General features: G+C 42.7%; 1 protein-coding gene across 9 annotated transcripts in view; it reads right to left on the bottom strand.

Annotated features, from left to right (window-relative positions):
- Positions 1 to 218: 218 nt before the first annotated feature.
- tspan4 (tetraspanin 4) overlaps positions 219 to 13,945 on the bottom strand; it is a 747,849-nt gene continuing 734,122 nt past the window's right edge. For 8 of the 9 annotated variants that reach the window (XM_008108423.3, XM_062976117.1, XM_008108460.3 and 5 more), the window contains 2 exons: positions 8,028 to 8,111; positions 390 to 7,553 (listed from right to left, as the gene is read on the bottom strand). In XM_008108423.3, the coding sequence (XP_008106630.1) occupies positions 7,485 to 7,553; positions 8,028 to 8,111 (153 nt within the window). In that variant the 3' untranslated portion in view covers positions 390 to 7,484. Of the gene's footprint in view, positions 7,554 to 8,027; positions 8,112 to 13,945 lie in introns of all 9 variants that reach the window. The other variant, XM_062975864.1, reaches the window with a different exon arrangement.

The raw sequence follows: 13,945 nt of genomic DNA, 5'->3' as shown, positions 1-13,945 counted from the left end.
TGACAAACTGATTTCCTTCATAGCATGTCCACAAATTCTTAAATAGATTAATATTTATGTAATGTCCTTTCTACAATTATGCAGGTTGTATAACTCTAAGTCATGAAACTGATTTTCAGATTGTATTCCATGAAACTTTTGGTATTGTGCAGAATACTTCCAATTTTACTTCCCCCTTCCCCTGCTACTCCTCCCCCAAGAGAATAAAAACCAAGAAGTAGAGAAAATGGGCAATGTATTTTTCCATACAGAAAAGGAACTTGAAAGTTTTTTTTAAAAAAATGACAATATATAATAATACTTTATACATGCATGTCAAATAATACAAAAGTCATTCCACTGTAAACTTTAAAGAATGTTTAATAAGTCTTTTAAAAAATAATGTATAGCTTTTTCTTCTTCTTCTTCTTCTTCTTCTTCTTCCTATGAGGTGCATGAAAATATACCATTCCTTTTTGTTGCAGCAAGAATATCCAAGAAATCAAGGAAAGCTACAAGGGACAGGAACAGATTAACACTGGGAGGGGAAACAAGATTAAGAATGGAGCCATGAGCTGAAATTGCTGCGTAGTTCTAAATGTTCTGCAAAACAGAGGGCAACATTTACAAAAGTGTAGAATATAGGTGCCAAGGAGCTTAAATCTCTCACAGCACCAACAGGTCTTAGAGGCCTTCCCACACAATAGGTTTTTAGGTATACACTTGAGATGTTTTGAGTACACATCTATGACAAATTTTTATGGAAATGTGTGTTGTATTGGGGCTGCTTCAGAAATCTGGGTCAAATTGGATGTGACCTAGAGTTGCATGCAGATCTTGGTTTATTTTTAATAACAGCCTTGAGAGTCTATGAGTTGGCATGGAAGAAATCTTAGGAGGCATTTGGCTTAAATGTTTCTACTCAAGTGTTTTTTCTGCTCAACTGAGACTCTGCAGGCTGTTTTCCTTCCTACAAGAGAGAATACAGTTTTCAATGTAGGCAAGGAATTTTGAGACAAAATGACCAGGGAGGAAGGAAAATGCCAGCAGCTGCTTTCCTATTCCATTGTTTCTCCATTATTACTATTATCATTGGTGATGGCAATGGTTAGGATTCTTTTGGTGCACTCTTCTGCGATTGTACTTTTTCCCAAGTCAAACAGCAGAGGTGGGAAAAGGCAGGTGCAATCTGTTTCTCCAAACCTTCCTTCATTCATTTCCACTGTGTAATTGGCCTTTTCCCTACTGCTACCACTAGTTCTGCTGGCATATTATGCTGGTGTACAGCACCAACAGGACACTAGCCAAGGACTGGTGGTGGATGGTAATAGTAATAGGAGCTGTAGTGATAGTAATCATTGTTGGAGACTGATGCATATGACAGCATGTCACATCTAGTATAGTTGTTTTGTTCAGTGTGCACTTGGTGGCAAACTCAGATGTGCCTCACATAACATGCAAAATGGCATTTAAGCTCCTAAGACAAATTCCACTGTCTTTAGTGAAACTTATCTTTAATTAGCATGCATAAAACAAAACCTGACAGTTATTTTTTGGGGAGCTTTTTTTTGGAAAACATGGGTCTTAACACAAACCCAGTTCTGCTGCTGCCACATTCCTTTTTGTATATTATTCACAGCTTGTGAACTGATATATGCAGTAGTACCATCTCTTCCACATGGATTCCCATTCTATTATATGTGAAGAGCCTCAAACTGACAGATTGCAACCTGAGAACCTCCAAAAACCTCATTGCACAACCCTGTAAAAAGCATTTACACTTCTGTTGATAAGGTGCATAGTCTTTCAAAGCATCTGTGACAAATTCACTTTTGTTGCAATTCTGTACAATTATAGTGGCAGCAATAAAATGGAAAGAAAGACAAACTAGTGTTAAAGGAAGTTCTCATAGATCAGAATTCTGTTAACTGTGCTGAATAATCCCACCTACCCCCCACCCCGATATGAGACAGATAACAAAACTGGGCAGCTATGAATAGTTATTTTACAGTATATTGTATACAGCACACATTGTATTCGGTATACTCATAGTAGACACAAGACAACACGGTCCCAACAAATGCTAGACTGAAATGTAAACCCACATTCTAATTTGCATTGGTTTGAATAATATTACAATAAGCCCTTGGGCCATGTACCAAAAACTAAGCACCAAGGACCCAAACCCACATATTTAGAGGCAGGCTTGGCTCCTGAACCCTAAATGGCTTTGGTCATTTTATACATTTTTAAAGCCCTGTGCTTTAACAGAGAAAAACATAGGCACCGGCTTTTTCCATGCTGCTTTGAACACGTTTAGCTAACAGGCTAGTAGAGTGGGACAGGATAAAGAAGTTGGTTCTTATTCAGAGGCTACATTATTTCCTTCATCTAAAAAAAACACTGAAGCAAGCTTGTGTGACTGATGAACTGAACATAGTATGAATATCACAAGATTATGTTCCAAGTTGTTTGAGCTACTTCTATGTAGCTTTCATAGCTGGTGTTGGATTGATGGCTGATGCTAGATTTACTCTCTAGCTGCACTGATGCATGTCAAATGTCAGTTTCTGTTCCTTTGATTTTTAAAGTGAAGAACACTGAATGGCCTGACCAACCTGATAAGGCCTCTCTCCATCAAGAAAGTCAATTAATTATTTCAGTGGTGTACCCTGAATGTCAAAGGCCAGAGCATCTGCCCCCCCCCCCTTGTCTATATCCATTTGGCACAGCCTAGAGCTGTGAATGAAGGGGCATCAAAATCATTTAACCAATATAATGCTGTTTGCATGCTAAGAATATATAATATTGTTGCTTTTAAAGGTCAGCACTGCTCTAGGGGTATGCCATGGTTTGCATTGGGGTGGGCAGAAGGTAAGTTGGAATCTACTGGTACATTTCTGGGTGCTTTACAACAGGATACATAAGGGCTCCCACCTCCCAGCTGTTGGAATAACAACAGCAATGGCATTCTTAATTCGTGCGCAATTCAGTTGCTGAAATGGAGACAACTTGGCATAATCGGGAAGATTGGGCTGTTCTGTGAAAGGAGAATTGGTTCTGTTGAATCCTGGCATTGAAAATCGCCTTCTAGACTTAGAACATACCCAATGGAAGTTGGTTCTTTAATTTTGAGGGTGTATCTTTTGTCCCAGGCTCTGACTGCTGAGGCATAGGATTTTAAAAATGTCATAAATCCATTGAGCCCTGAAGCAGTTTGATTCTGGTTTGTGACTGGTGGTGGTGGGGAAATGGCACTTCCTACACCTCTGTGAGGGATGGCAGGGAGTACTGGAAAGAAATGCAAGGGTGCTCATTCAAATTTCCAAACAGGCCTCTGGTATAGCAGTACCAGGAGCATAATTTAAAATAGAAAGGGAAAATGCGAGGTGTTTGACGGTGCTCATTTTCTCCACTTTGGAAGCAAAACAGTAAAATGATTAACAGCTGTCTCGCAGGACCCTCCCATAACATTTCCTTCTACAACACAACTTCTGTGCTCTTATCTGCTGAGTCACCAGGACTGATGTGTTGATTTTTAATGGGGGAGGGGGTGTCTCCACAAATAGATTCCATGTCTTTAATCTTTTTCGAACCAATGTTTTATTAATGTGCTCATCACTCCATTATTCTACTCTTCAGAGATGGGAAACCACAAGCTGTCGACAGGAATGCTTGTGAGTACAACAGTGGTAATGAACCGTGACAACTAACAGCAACGGAACTCCCAAGTTGCAATGGGTTCATGTGTAAGGAAAAGGCAGGCAAATAGAGAGCAACTATCATAGAAAGAGATGGGAAATAGCATATAAACAGTTGCTTTAAACATAACCTTTGAAAGCTTGCACAAATAGTAAGGATGGTGGCTAGTGAGGAATATTGGGATGTATGATAGGATATTAGGAAACATTCAGTTCCTAGTTTTTTATTGCAGTTTGGGTCCCCCCCCCCCCATGATTAAGGGTTTGTCTACACTAGTCAAACTCTGGATTCACCTCAAATGAAAAAGCTGGCGGTCTTTATGATGCACAGCTACTTCAAGTGAGTATATTGGGGTTTGGAGGTTTAAATAGACCTTTTCCTGCTTTTGGAAAATTCAGTGGATATTCTAGAGCAGTGGTTACCAACCTTTGTTCTTTCAAGTATGTTGGACTTCAGCTCCCAGCTTTTAGGAATTGTGTCTGAAGTCCAAAGCACCTGGAGAGCCAAAGGTTGGGGACCACTGTTCTAGAGTGTGTTGGAAACTCCAGTAGCTTCAGGGCAGTTTGACAGCTGTTTCGGGTGTGATTTGGTCTAATACACTGTTGAGATGGGACACCAGTGCCATCACCTTTTTCTTGCACTCATCAGTGCAGAGAAAGGGGATGGATTATGGCCATGTTATTGTTTATTCTAGCTGGTCATGGAGCTCAATGTGAGCTCCAAGCCATTGTCAGTGTTTCTAATGACATCCAAATGCCTGCATGACCAGCATGAATGAGAGAGGCAACTCACCCCTTTTTCCTGGTCATGTGGGTGCCTCTGCCAGAGTCAGAATATGGCATCCGTGTGGCCAAGAAGGAGGAGGAAAGATTGCCTCTCTCCTTCATGCTAGTCATGTTGTTGACCCAATCTGATGTCAAGTGAGGCACTCATGATGGTCAGGAGCTCACATAGAACTCTGTGGCCAACTAGCAGCTGTGGCAGTGATACAGGCAAATTGAGATACATTCTGCTCCGTCAGATTAGGCACGAATGTGCCAAATCTGAGGTTACTATAAGGTTAAAATGTCTGGTGTTTATGAGCCCTGCTTTTTGATCTGCCTATGGCTTTTTACTCATTTTTCAAAAGAGAACATGATTTTTTTGGCTTAGTACTTAAGCTCTTAAACTAAGAGCATCTATTTGAATAGGACTGAGATCCAGACTTATAGTTCATATTACAGTGACTGATTTCCCATCTGTGATATCAACAGTACATTTTGGAATGTAGAACAATGTAAGAAGATTCTAGATTTCCTTGGCAGTGTCAAGATGTTTCAGATTTTCACAAATATTCCTTTTACAATTCTGAATTACATGTTTGGCTGTAGCTGTTTGTATAGATAGCAAAAACTGGGTTGCTTGCTGGTGCTATAAGTCTTCAGCCAGGTATGTCTATGATATAGATTTAAGATGGATTAGCAATTAATTATCCCAGTGAATCATGGCTAAGGTTATTGAGGTTTAAGGCATGGCAGGGATTCTGGAGGCTTTTCAGCTTAATCAGCAAACTACAATTCCTTGACTTGTGGATGACAGTTACCTTGCTAGAAAACAGGTCCTTAGATTAGATTTTGCACATATGTTGTGCTCTTTCACTAGAAGTAGTACCGGTAATTGATATATCTGCTGTAAGAACTCCTGCTGTAGGGAGAGGTATCAAATAATTAAATTGTCTTTTCTCTCTTTGCACACCTCTGACATACACCTCATTAGCATTAATATTACTTAGTATCTCTTACCAGCAGGTACCTGATTCAGGCAGTAGAGCAATAATCCTACCTGATGTGAGAAACCTTGAGTTGATCATATGGTCTTCTCACCTGATTTCTGGTTTCTGGAAGCTCCTTACAAAATTTAGATGCTCCTTGAATCATTTAAGATTTTGTATTGAAAGAGTTCATTGGATATATATATATAAAGATAGTATTCCCTTTCAACCTAGCTGATAAATGTCTGCCCTGGCTAGTTGAAATTAAATTGCATAATCTTTGGGCTTCAAGCCAGAGCTTCATGTTGATACCCAGTCACTAAGTACAGAGTAGTACCAAGGATCTATATGGGTAAAATTGAAAGACTAGCTTAAAGTCCTCAATTGCTCAAGGTAGAGAAAATTAGGCAGGAAAATAACACGTATTTGATCTGAATACCAGTGTTTACAAGCTGACCTCCAAAATTTTCCTCAATGTTATGTATGACAAAACCATCACAGACTCACAGAATATAATCTTATAGCTGGAATTACAACATAGTCACAGCTATCTCTTTTTCTCAGAATTTGTTTCCCCGTTCTAATCTTTGTGATAATAAATTCAGAATCTATGTGAATTTATTCTTAAATGTTTTTGGCTACTTTGGCCACTCTGTAATGAGAAGAAAGGTCATGTCTAAGTGTCTAAACATGAATTTTGTTTGGTTCAGTTTGTATTTCTTCAGACAAGAGACAGAGATGCTCATGTAAAATTTAAATAGTGGGGAAATTATGTTAAGACCTGGCAAAGTGAGGGAAGGGTCTCAACTCCAATAAAGTAGGGCCATCACTAATAAAAAAAACACACTCACTAAATATAAATCAACTAGATTATTGTCAAAATTACAAAACCTAAAGAATAAGTCAACAACAATGTTCATTATTTATTGAGAGTGTTTTCTTCATTACTTCCTTACTCATCCTAGAATCAAACAAAGCAGAAGCTGCATTATTTTTTTAAAAAAACTACAACTTAAACCTGTCTACATGAAGGATTTTCTCATGTGCATGGTGAGCCCAAACTATTTGGAGATGAAAGTATAGATGAACATTTAATGAAATTGTATACTGGAGAAAAGTAGCTTCAATCTCTTTATGGAAATTCACACTTTGAAATGCATGGAAAAGTTGAAAAATGACGTTTAAAACAAAACTCAAATAACAGTGAAAGAAAGTTAGCTACTGCTGCTGCTTTCCTGAAGAAGAGATATATTGGAAATAGTGACTTGTTGTACAGTGGGCTATATTCCTTCCCCCATTTTATTTTATATCCTGCCTTTCTCTCTGTATTATCTCCTTCTGAATGCATGGTCCCTGCACACAGAGATGAGGGGGGGGGGAACCTTTCCCTGCTTCTACAGGAAGCTGCTACACTACTTTACTCTCTTTAGAATGCACCACATGTATATAGTGACAAACATAAACAGGCCCAGGATAGGTTTGCTTTCCTTATCTGCTCTGAAGTTGGAGATGTTGACACTGCCACCATTTCTTCAAGCAGAAAAAAGCTTCCCAAACACACGCTCCATGGTGGAATCTTGAGAATTCACAAATATTCTTGTTAAGCTGACATCTCAACAGCCTATAAAGTCAAACTGCAATAAAAGGGTATATCCTCAACACCCATCTTGACAAACAATTTGACTCAATGTTTCTTGGAATTGCTGGGATCACCACACTGGAAAACATCTATTTATCAGCAGCCTGCAGGATTATATATTAAAATCAGCCTCTTCACCCACACCATGGTCTGTGCAAAAGGAGCAATTTCTTCCTTCCTCAGTAGCTTTCTCTTTTCCTAGAGATAATATTGTCTTTTGTCTAAGCAAGTCTGCTTAGTTCCTTGACATGTCCATTTGGATGGTGGTGACAAACGAGGGTGATTCACAAAATTTCCAAAGAGGATTATACAGTTTATTTTACATAGGAAAAAATTATGTTGAGCATGAAGAAGAGCCTTCTTTCATCCTGTAGAGTGGATGAGCCATGGCAGATGGACTCTGAATATGATTTTTTATGCACAGTAGGTATCTGCCTTGACAACCTGACAGTACATGGTCATTGCAAATGTCAGTCCAAGAATCTGTAGACACAAAAAGCATAATCAAGAAAAAGAAACATACAAATCAAACTTTATCATCTATTTTAGATCCTACCACACAATTGTAAGTAATATAGTTACAACAGAAAACACAATGTAGTAACACAAAGAGGCCCATAGTCTGGGAACCACTGCTTTAAATGAAGACACAAGTAGCTGGTATTTGTGTACATACATACATCTAAACAGGGCAAGTGGATTCAGTATTGATTGTAATATAAGTTTTGATGCCAAACTTGCTAGGACAACATAGTTCTAACATTTTGAAAAGAAGCCATTGTAAATTTTGTTTCTAAGACTAAAAAGAGATGTAGGTCTCTGATATTATTACACAAAATTTATCTGAGAGCAAAACAAAAACTTTAGTTGCATTTAATGCTGCACTGCACTTGTAAATAATAACACACTTGTAGATAACAGTGCAGAAAGAATTCAGATAATAAGATAAAATTCTACCTGAACCAAAGCTGTACACAATCCAAAAATTCCCACTGCTAACAGATTTTCCTGCAGCCATATTTTCACTGTTTCATAGCAAGGCTTCAAAAGAAAGAGGAAGGGAGAAGATTTATTTACTCAGGAACATGTTGATGTATTGAGTCAAGAGGCACAACTAGACACTGAAATGTCAGATCAAACTGAACAAACTGAGGTGTCAATTTCAGACTTTCACTGAAGGTACAAAATATGCCTGGAGGGTAGCTGGCAGTGATGTCTGCTCTTAAAAGCTCAGAAAGACACTACACCTGAAGGTCAAGTGGATGGATACTGTGTGCAAAATGCAATAATAAAAAATAAATAAATGAGAAGAGCTCTTTTGCTACTACCCTACTTTAGCCAACATGAATTAAATACCTGGATGAGTCAATTGAACAGTGACTTGTAAATCTTCATGTACAGCTGCAAACTAAGAATGTGGAACGCCACTTGTGCTACTAAAACCAATGTCATTGCCAGAGCAGCTTGCACTGCCTTTTGAGCATCCATGCGGAGCAAGATAACACTACATTCTGTGATATAGTCTGAGCATGATGTTGGCATATCAAATTGATCATCTCCAAGTAGGATTTGATGACCCAGCACATTAAGAATATAGTTACTTAGCTGTCATTTTTATAACAGAAGACTTTGCTTTACTTTGAAAAAGAACTCCTGCAACCTACATCAGACAAGATCGAGGTCACCCAGTGAATTTCCTAGCAGCACGTGGCTTTTGGTTTAGTCTTTCCAAACCCAGCACCCAGGCCACACTAGACTGGACAAGAACCTGGTCCTATGAAAGTATTGCTTTAGAAGAGATAGAGTTCTATTCTATAATTCAGCTCAAAGCCCAAACAGAAATTTGATATGTGCTCAGTTGACCAGTGCTGGTTCTGTGAAGATCATTTCCAGCTGTGAATATATTGAGTCCACAGGGATGACTTCTCTGCATGGAAAGGGTAAGCTCTTATCATTTTTATTCTTAGTTCCTCTTCCTCCCTGTAGTTCACATGACTCTAGAAATCTGTTCTAAAGTAAAAAGGAGATGAGTTCCACATATAATTGGTAGTCAATTGTTTATTCCTCTAAAAATGTCACGACCCAGGCTACAGAGCACCAATAACCATACGCAGAGGCCAGATTCTATCTAATATCTTTATTAAGGAAATATATAAGATTAATAAAAATAAATGTAAAAGTTAGTTCAGAAGCAGACCTTTCAGGAAAGGTCAAAATTAGTCCAAAAAAGCAATGTCCAATATGAAATATTATGTTCCAAAGTTGTAATCCAATAACCGAAACACTCACTTTGCCAGGCAAAGTGAGGGGAGATGACAAGGTCCTTTAGTCCATAAACTTGAGCAAGGCTAGGAAATAACTTGATACTTGAAGCAAGGCTTAAAACGTGGAACAAGGTAACAAGGAACAAGAACAAGGTCCGTGGAATAACTTGGTAAAATCCGTGATACAAGGCAAGGTATAGTCCTGGAAAACAAGCAAGGTCCGTAGGTAAACAAAGGCTGGAAACTGGAGCGAAGGCTGGAAAGCAGGGCAAGGCTTGAGCAGGAACGAGGCTTGAAACGGAGCGCGCTGTCCAGACACAACTCGCTCCGGAGGCTGACGAATTGACTCCGCGAAGTTACTACGCGGGTAAAACACCTATATAGAGTCTAACTTTCTCGCCGAAGCAGTTCTCTGGGAACCAGAAACGAAAGCTAAACTCTGGGACCAGATGTTTGACTCCCTAAAGATTCTCACGGAAAGCAGTCTTAATTGGCTACATTCTTAGCTGCAATTCTAGCACTCCTGCGCGAAGCTGCTTCCAAACCCCTCTGTTGTTTACAAAACTCACGGCGCAAGAACACGGGAGATGTGGGCTCTGGGTTTGTTTGACATACTTCTGGGACACAACTTTCTTGCAGGTGCAAGGTTCCCAGATCTGCCTGGGAAAGATCTGGCTGAGAAGATTCCAGTTCTGACTGGGAAGGTAAAAAACCCAAGTTTTCTTCTTCATCAGGGATTACAATGTCCTGAGCAGGACTACAAGGCCCATGGGTCATCACACTATCCCCCTCCTCAAGGCCCCTCCCAAACTGGGGCCCTCTCCCCGAGGCGCGAGGTCGCGGCTTGGCGGGATAGGTCTGATGAAAGCGACGGGTTAGATCAGGAGCATGGACTGTGGAGGCGTCTTCCCAAGAGCGTTCCTCAGGGCCAAAACCCACCCAGTCAATGAGATATTGTAGGCGGCGGCGGTGAAAGCGAGAATCCAAAATGTCCTCAACCTCGAACTCCTCCTCCCCATTCATCAAAACAGGAGGGGGGGCCGGTTGGTCTGTATCAGGACGCACACCATCCGCCGGAAGGAGCAGGGAACGGTGAAACACTGGGTGGATGCGCATTGAACGCGGAAGTTGGAGTTTGAAAGTCACGGGGTTTAATTGCGCCACCACTGGATAGGGGCCAATGAAACGGGCATCTAACTTCCGGCAAGGGCGGTGGGAGGGCAGAAAGCGAGTGGACAGAAAAACCCGATCTCCTACCTTGATTTCGGGGCCCGGCTGGCGATGTTTGTCAGCGTGGCGTTTATAGTCCTCCTTGGCTTGGTCTAGTTGCTGGAGCAAAAGTTGTTGTACCGCTGTGAGTTCCTGCAGCCAATCCTCTGCTGCGGGAACTTCTGAAGTTTCAATGACAGGGGGAAAGAAACGTGGATGGAAGCCGTAGTTTGCAAAGAACGGCGTTTCTTTTGTAGAAGCTTGAACTCCATTGTTATAGGCAAACTCTGACAGTGGTAACAGAGAAGCCCAATTGTCCTGTTGGTAGTTTACATAACAGCGAAGATACTGCTCCAAAGTGGCATTGGTGCGCTCCGTTTGCCCATCTGTTTGGGGATGATGAGCTGAAGATAAGCGAGAGTCTATGCCCAATAGTTTTTGTAGTGCCTTCCAAAAACGAGAGGTGAATTGAGATCCACGGTCTGTGACTAAACTCTTGGGCAATCCATGTAGTCTGAAAACATGTTGAAGGAATAGATCTGCAGTCTCTTTGGCCGTGGGAAGACCTTCACAGGGAATGAAATGGGCTAACTTGGTGAAAAGGTCCACCACCACTAGGATCGTGGTGAATCCACAGGAAGGTGGTAGGTCAGTGATGAAATCCGCAGAAATTATTTCCCATGGCCGAGATGGGGTAGGAAGGGGATGCAGAAGCCCTGAGGGCTTCTCCCTTCTTATCTTGGAGCGCTGGCATACTGGGCAGGTGTTGACATATTTTTCCACATCTTTGCGGATCTTGGGCCACCAAAAATCCCTTAGGATCAGATGCATGGTTTTAAATAGTCCGAAATGCCCTGCTGGTTTGCAGTCATGACACAGACGAAGCGCTTTCTCCCTGCCCGGTCCGGGTGGGATATAAACATGATTTCTATAGCATAGCAGTCCATCTTTAAGCGAAAAGGGAAAATGCAGACCTTGGCGAAGTTGGTCCTGCACCCAGGCATCTGCTTGCTGACTAGCCCTGATTTCTTGAGCACAGATGGGTCCTGGAGTAGAGGAAGTTGAACCAATGGGAGTGGATTTGGTGTTCCCCACTGTGAGCGTGGCAAAGTTCTCGGGTTGTAGTAATTGGGATTCAAAGGTCTCCTTGCGTCCTGCAGCGTATTCCGGTTTACGTGACAGGGCGTCTGCTTGCTTGGTTTGGGCTGGGGTCACATAATGAATCTGGAAGTTAAAACGTTCAAAGAACAAAGCCCAACGTTGCTGCCTCTGATTTAGTTTGCGGGCAGTTCTTAGATGTTCTAGATTTCGATGATCAGTGTGGACTTCAATGGGAAATTTGGCCCCTTCTAGCCAATGTCTCCAAGTTTCAAAGGCTGCCTTTATGGCCAGTAGTTCCTTTTCCCAAATGGTGTAATTTCTCTCTGGTGTGGTTAGTTGACGGGAGTAAAAGGCACAGGGATGAAGGTGGTCTCCCACCGGTTGTAAGAGTACAGCCCCAATTGCCACATCAGAGGCGTCCGCTTGCACAACAAAAGGGGTTCCAGGATCTGGGTGCTGTAGAATTGGCTGGGACGTGAATAATTTCTTTAGTTGCTGGAACCCTTTCTCTGCTTGATCAGTCCAGCGGAAGGGCTGTTTTCCACGGATGCAGCTAGTGATTGGGTCAGACCAGCGGGCAAAATCTGGAATGAACTTGCGGTAATAGTTCGCGAACCCCAAGAAACGCTGCACCTCTTTCTTGTTAGTTGGCGCCCGCCATTCCAATACTGCTGAAACCTTGGCTGGATCCATGGAGAGCCCTAGAGGCGAGATACGGTAACCAAGGAAATCTACCTCTTGTAGATCAAAAGCGCATTTTTCCAACTTGGCATAAAGTCCATGATCCCGCAATCGTTGTAACACCATTTTGACGTGGTTCTCATGTTCTGATTGTGATCTAGAAAACACCAAAAAATCGTCCAGGTAGATTATCAAGAACCTATCTAGATAGTCCTGAAAAATGTCATTGACAAAATGCTGGAACGTTGCGGGAGCTCCGCATAATCCAAAATTCATAACTCGGGACTCGAATAATCCGAATTTGGTCTGGAAGGCGGTCTTCCACTCGTCCCCTTCTCTGATGCGAACTAAGTTGTAAGCCCCCCGAAGATCCAGCTTGGTGTAAACCTTGGCTCCTCGAAGCCGATCCAGTAGATCCGAGATTAAGGGTAGGGGATAGCTGTTCCGCTTGGTGATATTGTTCAATGCTCTGTAGTCCACCACCAAGCGTAGTTCCCCTGACTTCTTCTTCACAAACATCACTGGGGAGGCGGCTGGGGATTGAGAGGGTCTAATGAATCCCTTACGAAGGTTTGTCTCTATGAATTCCCTGAGAGCTTCTTGCTCTGGTTCAGTCAGGGAGTATAGGTGCCCTCGCGGGATCGGGGCCCCCTCCACCAGGTCAATGGCACAGTCATAAGGTCTATGTGGGGGTAATTTCTCGGCTTCCTTTTCATTGAATACATCCCAATACTCGGAGTACTTCTTGGGCAGGGTGATGATGGGCTCGGTGTCTGTGGCATGGCAGACCTTGGCTACAAGGCAATGGTTTTGGCAGTACTGTGAAGCAAACTGCAGTTCTCTGTTGGACCAGGAGATGCTTGGGTCGTGGAGAGTCAGCCATGGAATTCCCAAAATCACAGGGAAATGGGGAACCTCGGTAACAAAGAAGGAAATCTCTTCCATATGTTCCCTTATCCACATCCTGGTGGGTTCCGACCACTGACTTACGGGGCCCGTCTTGAGGGGGCGGCCGTCTATGGCTTGCACCACACGGGCATTCTTGAAATCATGATATTGTAATCCCAGAGAGTCGGCATACTCTCTATCAATGAAATTGTTGGTGGCTCCGGAGTCTATCATGGCGTGGATCATGACGGGTCCCCTTTTTGCTGACCATAAGGTGACCACGAGAAGGAACAGGACCCCGGTTGGCGGCTCTTGAACGGGTTTTTTGACCGGGTTGGCGAGCCTCTCTACGCCCGGTCGTTGGCTTCCCCCGCCGGCTGTGTGCCAGCCGGCTCAGACGCCTTCGTCTCCGTGGAGGACGCCGCCGCAAGACGGGCGGCGGGCTTCCCTTTGGCTGGGCACTCTCTGGCGAAGTGGCCCCCGTTCCCGCAGTACCAACAGAGGTTTAAGCGTTGACGACGGGCCTTCTCGGCGGCATCTAATCTGGGACGCACGTTGCCCAACTGCATCGGCACCTCCTCGCTTCCTCTGGGGTATGGGGTTGGTGGTGGGGGTCTCCACACTGGACGTGGCTGAACGCTGGCGGGAGCGGGGGGTTTTGCCCCAGCTCTACCGCTCTGGCCTCGAACCCACTGTTTCCTGTTGGCAATCATGACTTCAGCCCGTAAACAT

This window comes from Anolis carolinensis, chromosome 1 (genome assembly GCF_035594765.1).
Source record: "Anolis carolinensis isolate JA03-04 chromosome 1, rAnoCar3.1.pri, whole genome shotgun sequence".
Lineage (NCBI taxonomy): Eukaryota > Metazoa > Chordata > Lepidosauria > Squamata > Dactyloidae > Anolis > Anolis carolinensis.
The sequence above is the reverse complement of the archived record's forward strand: the minus strand, read 5'-3'. Positions and strand labels throughout refer to the sequence as shown.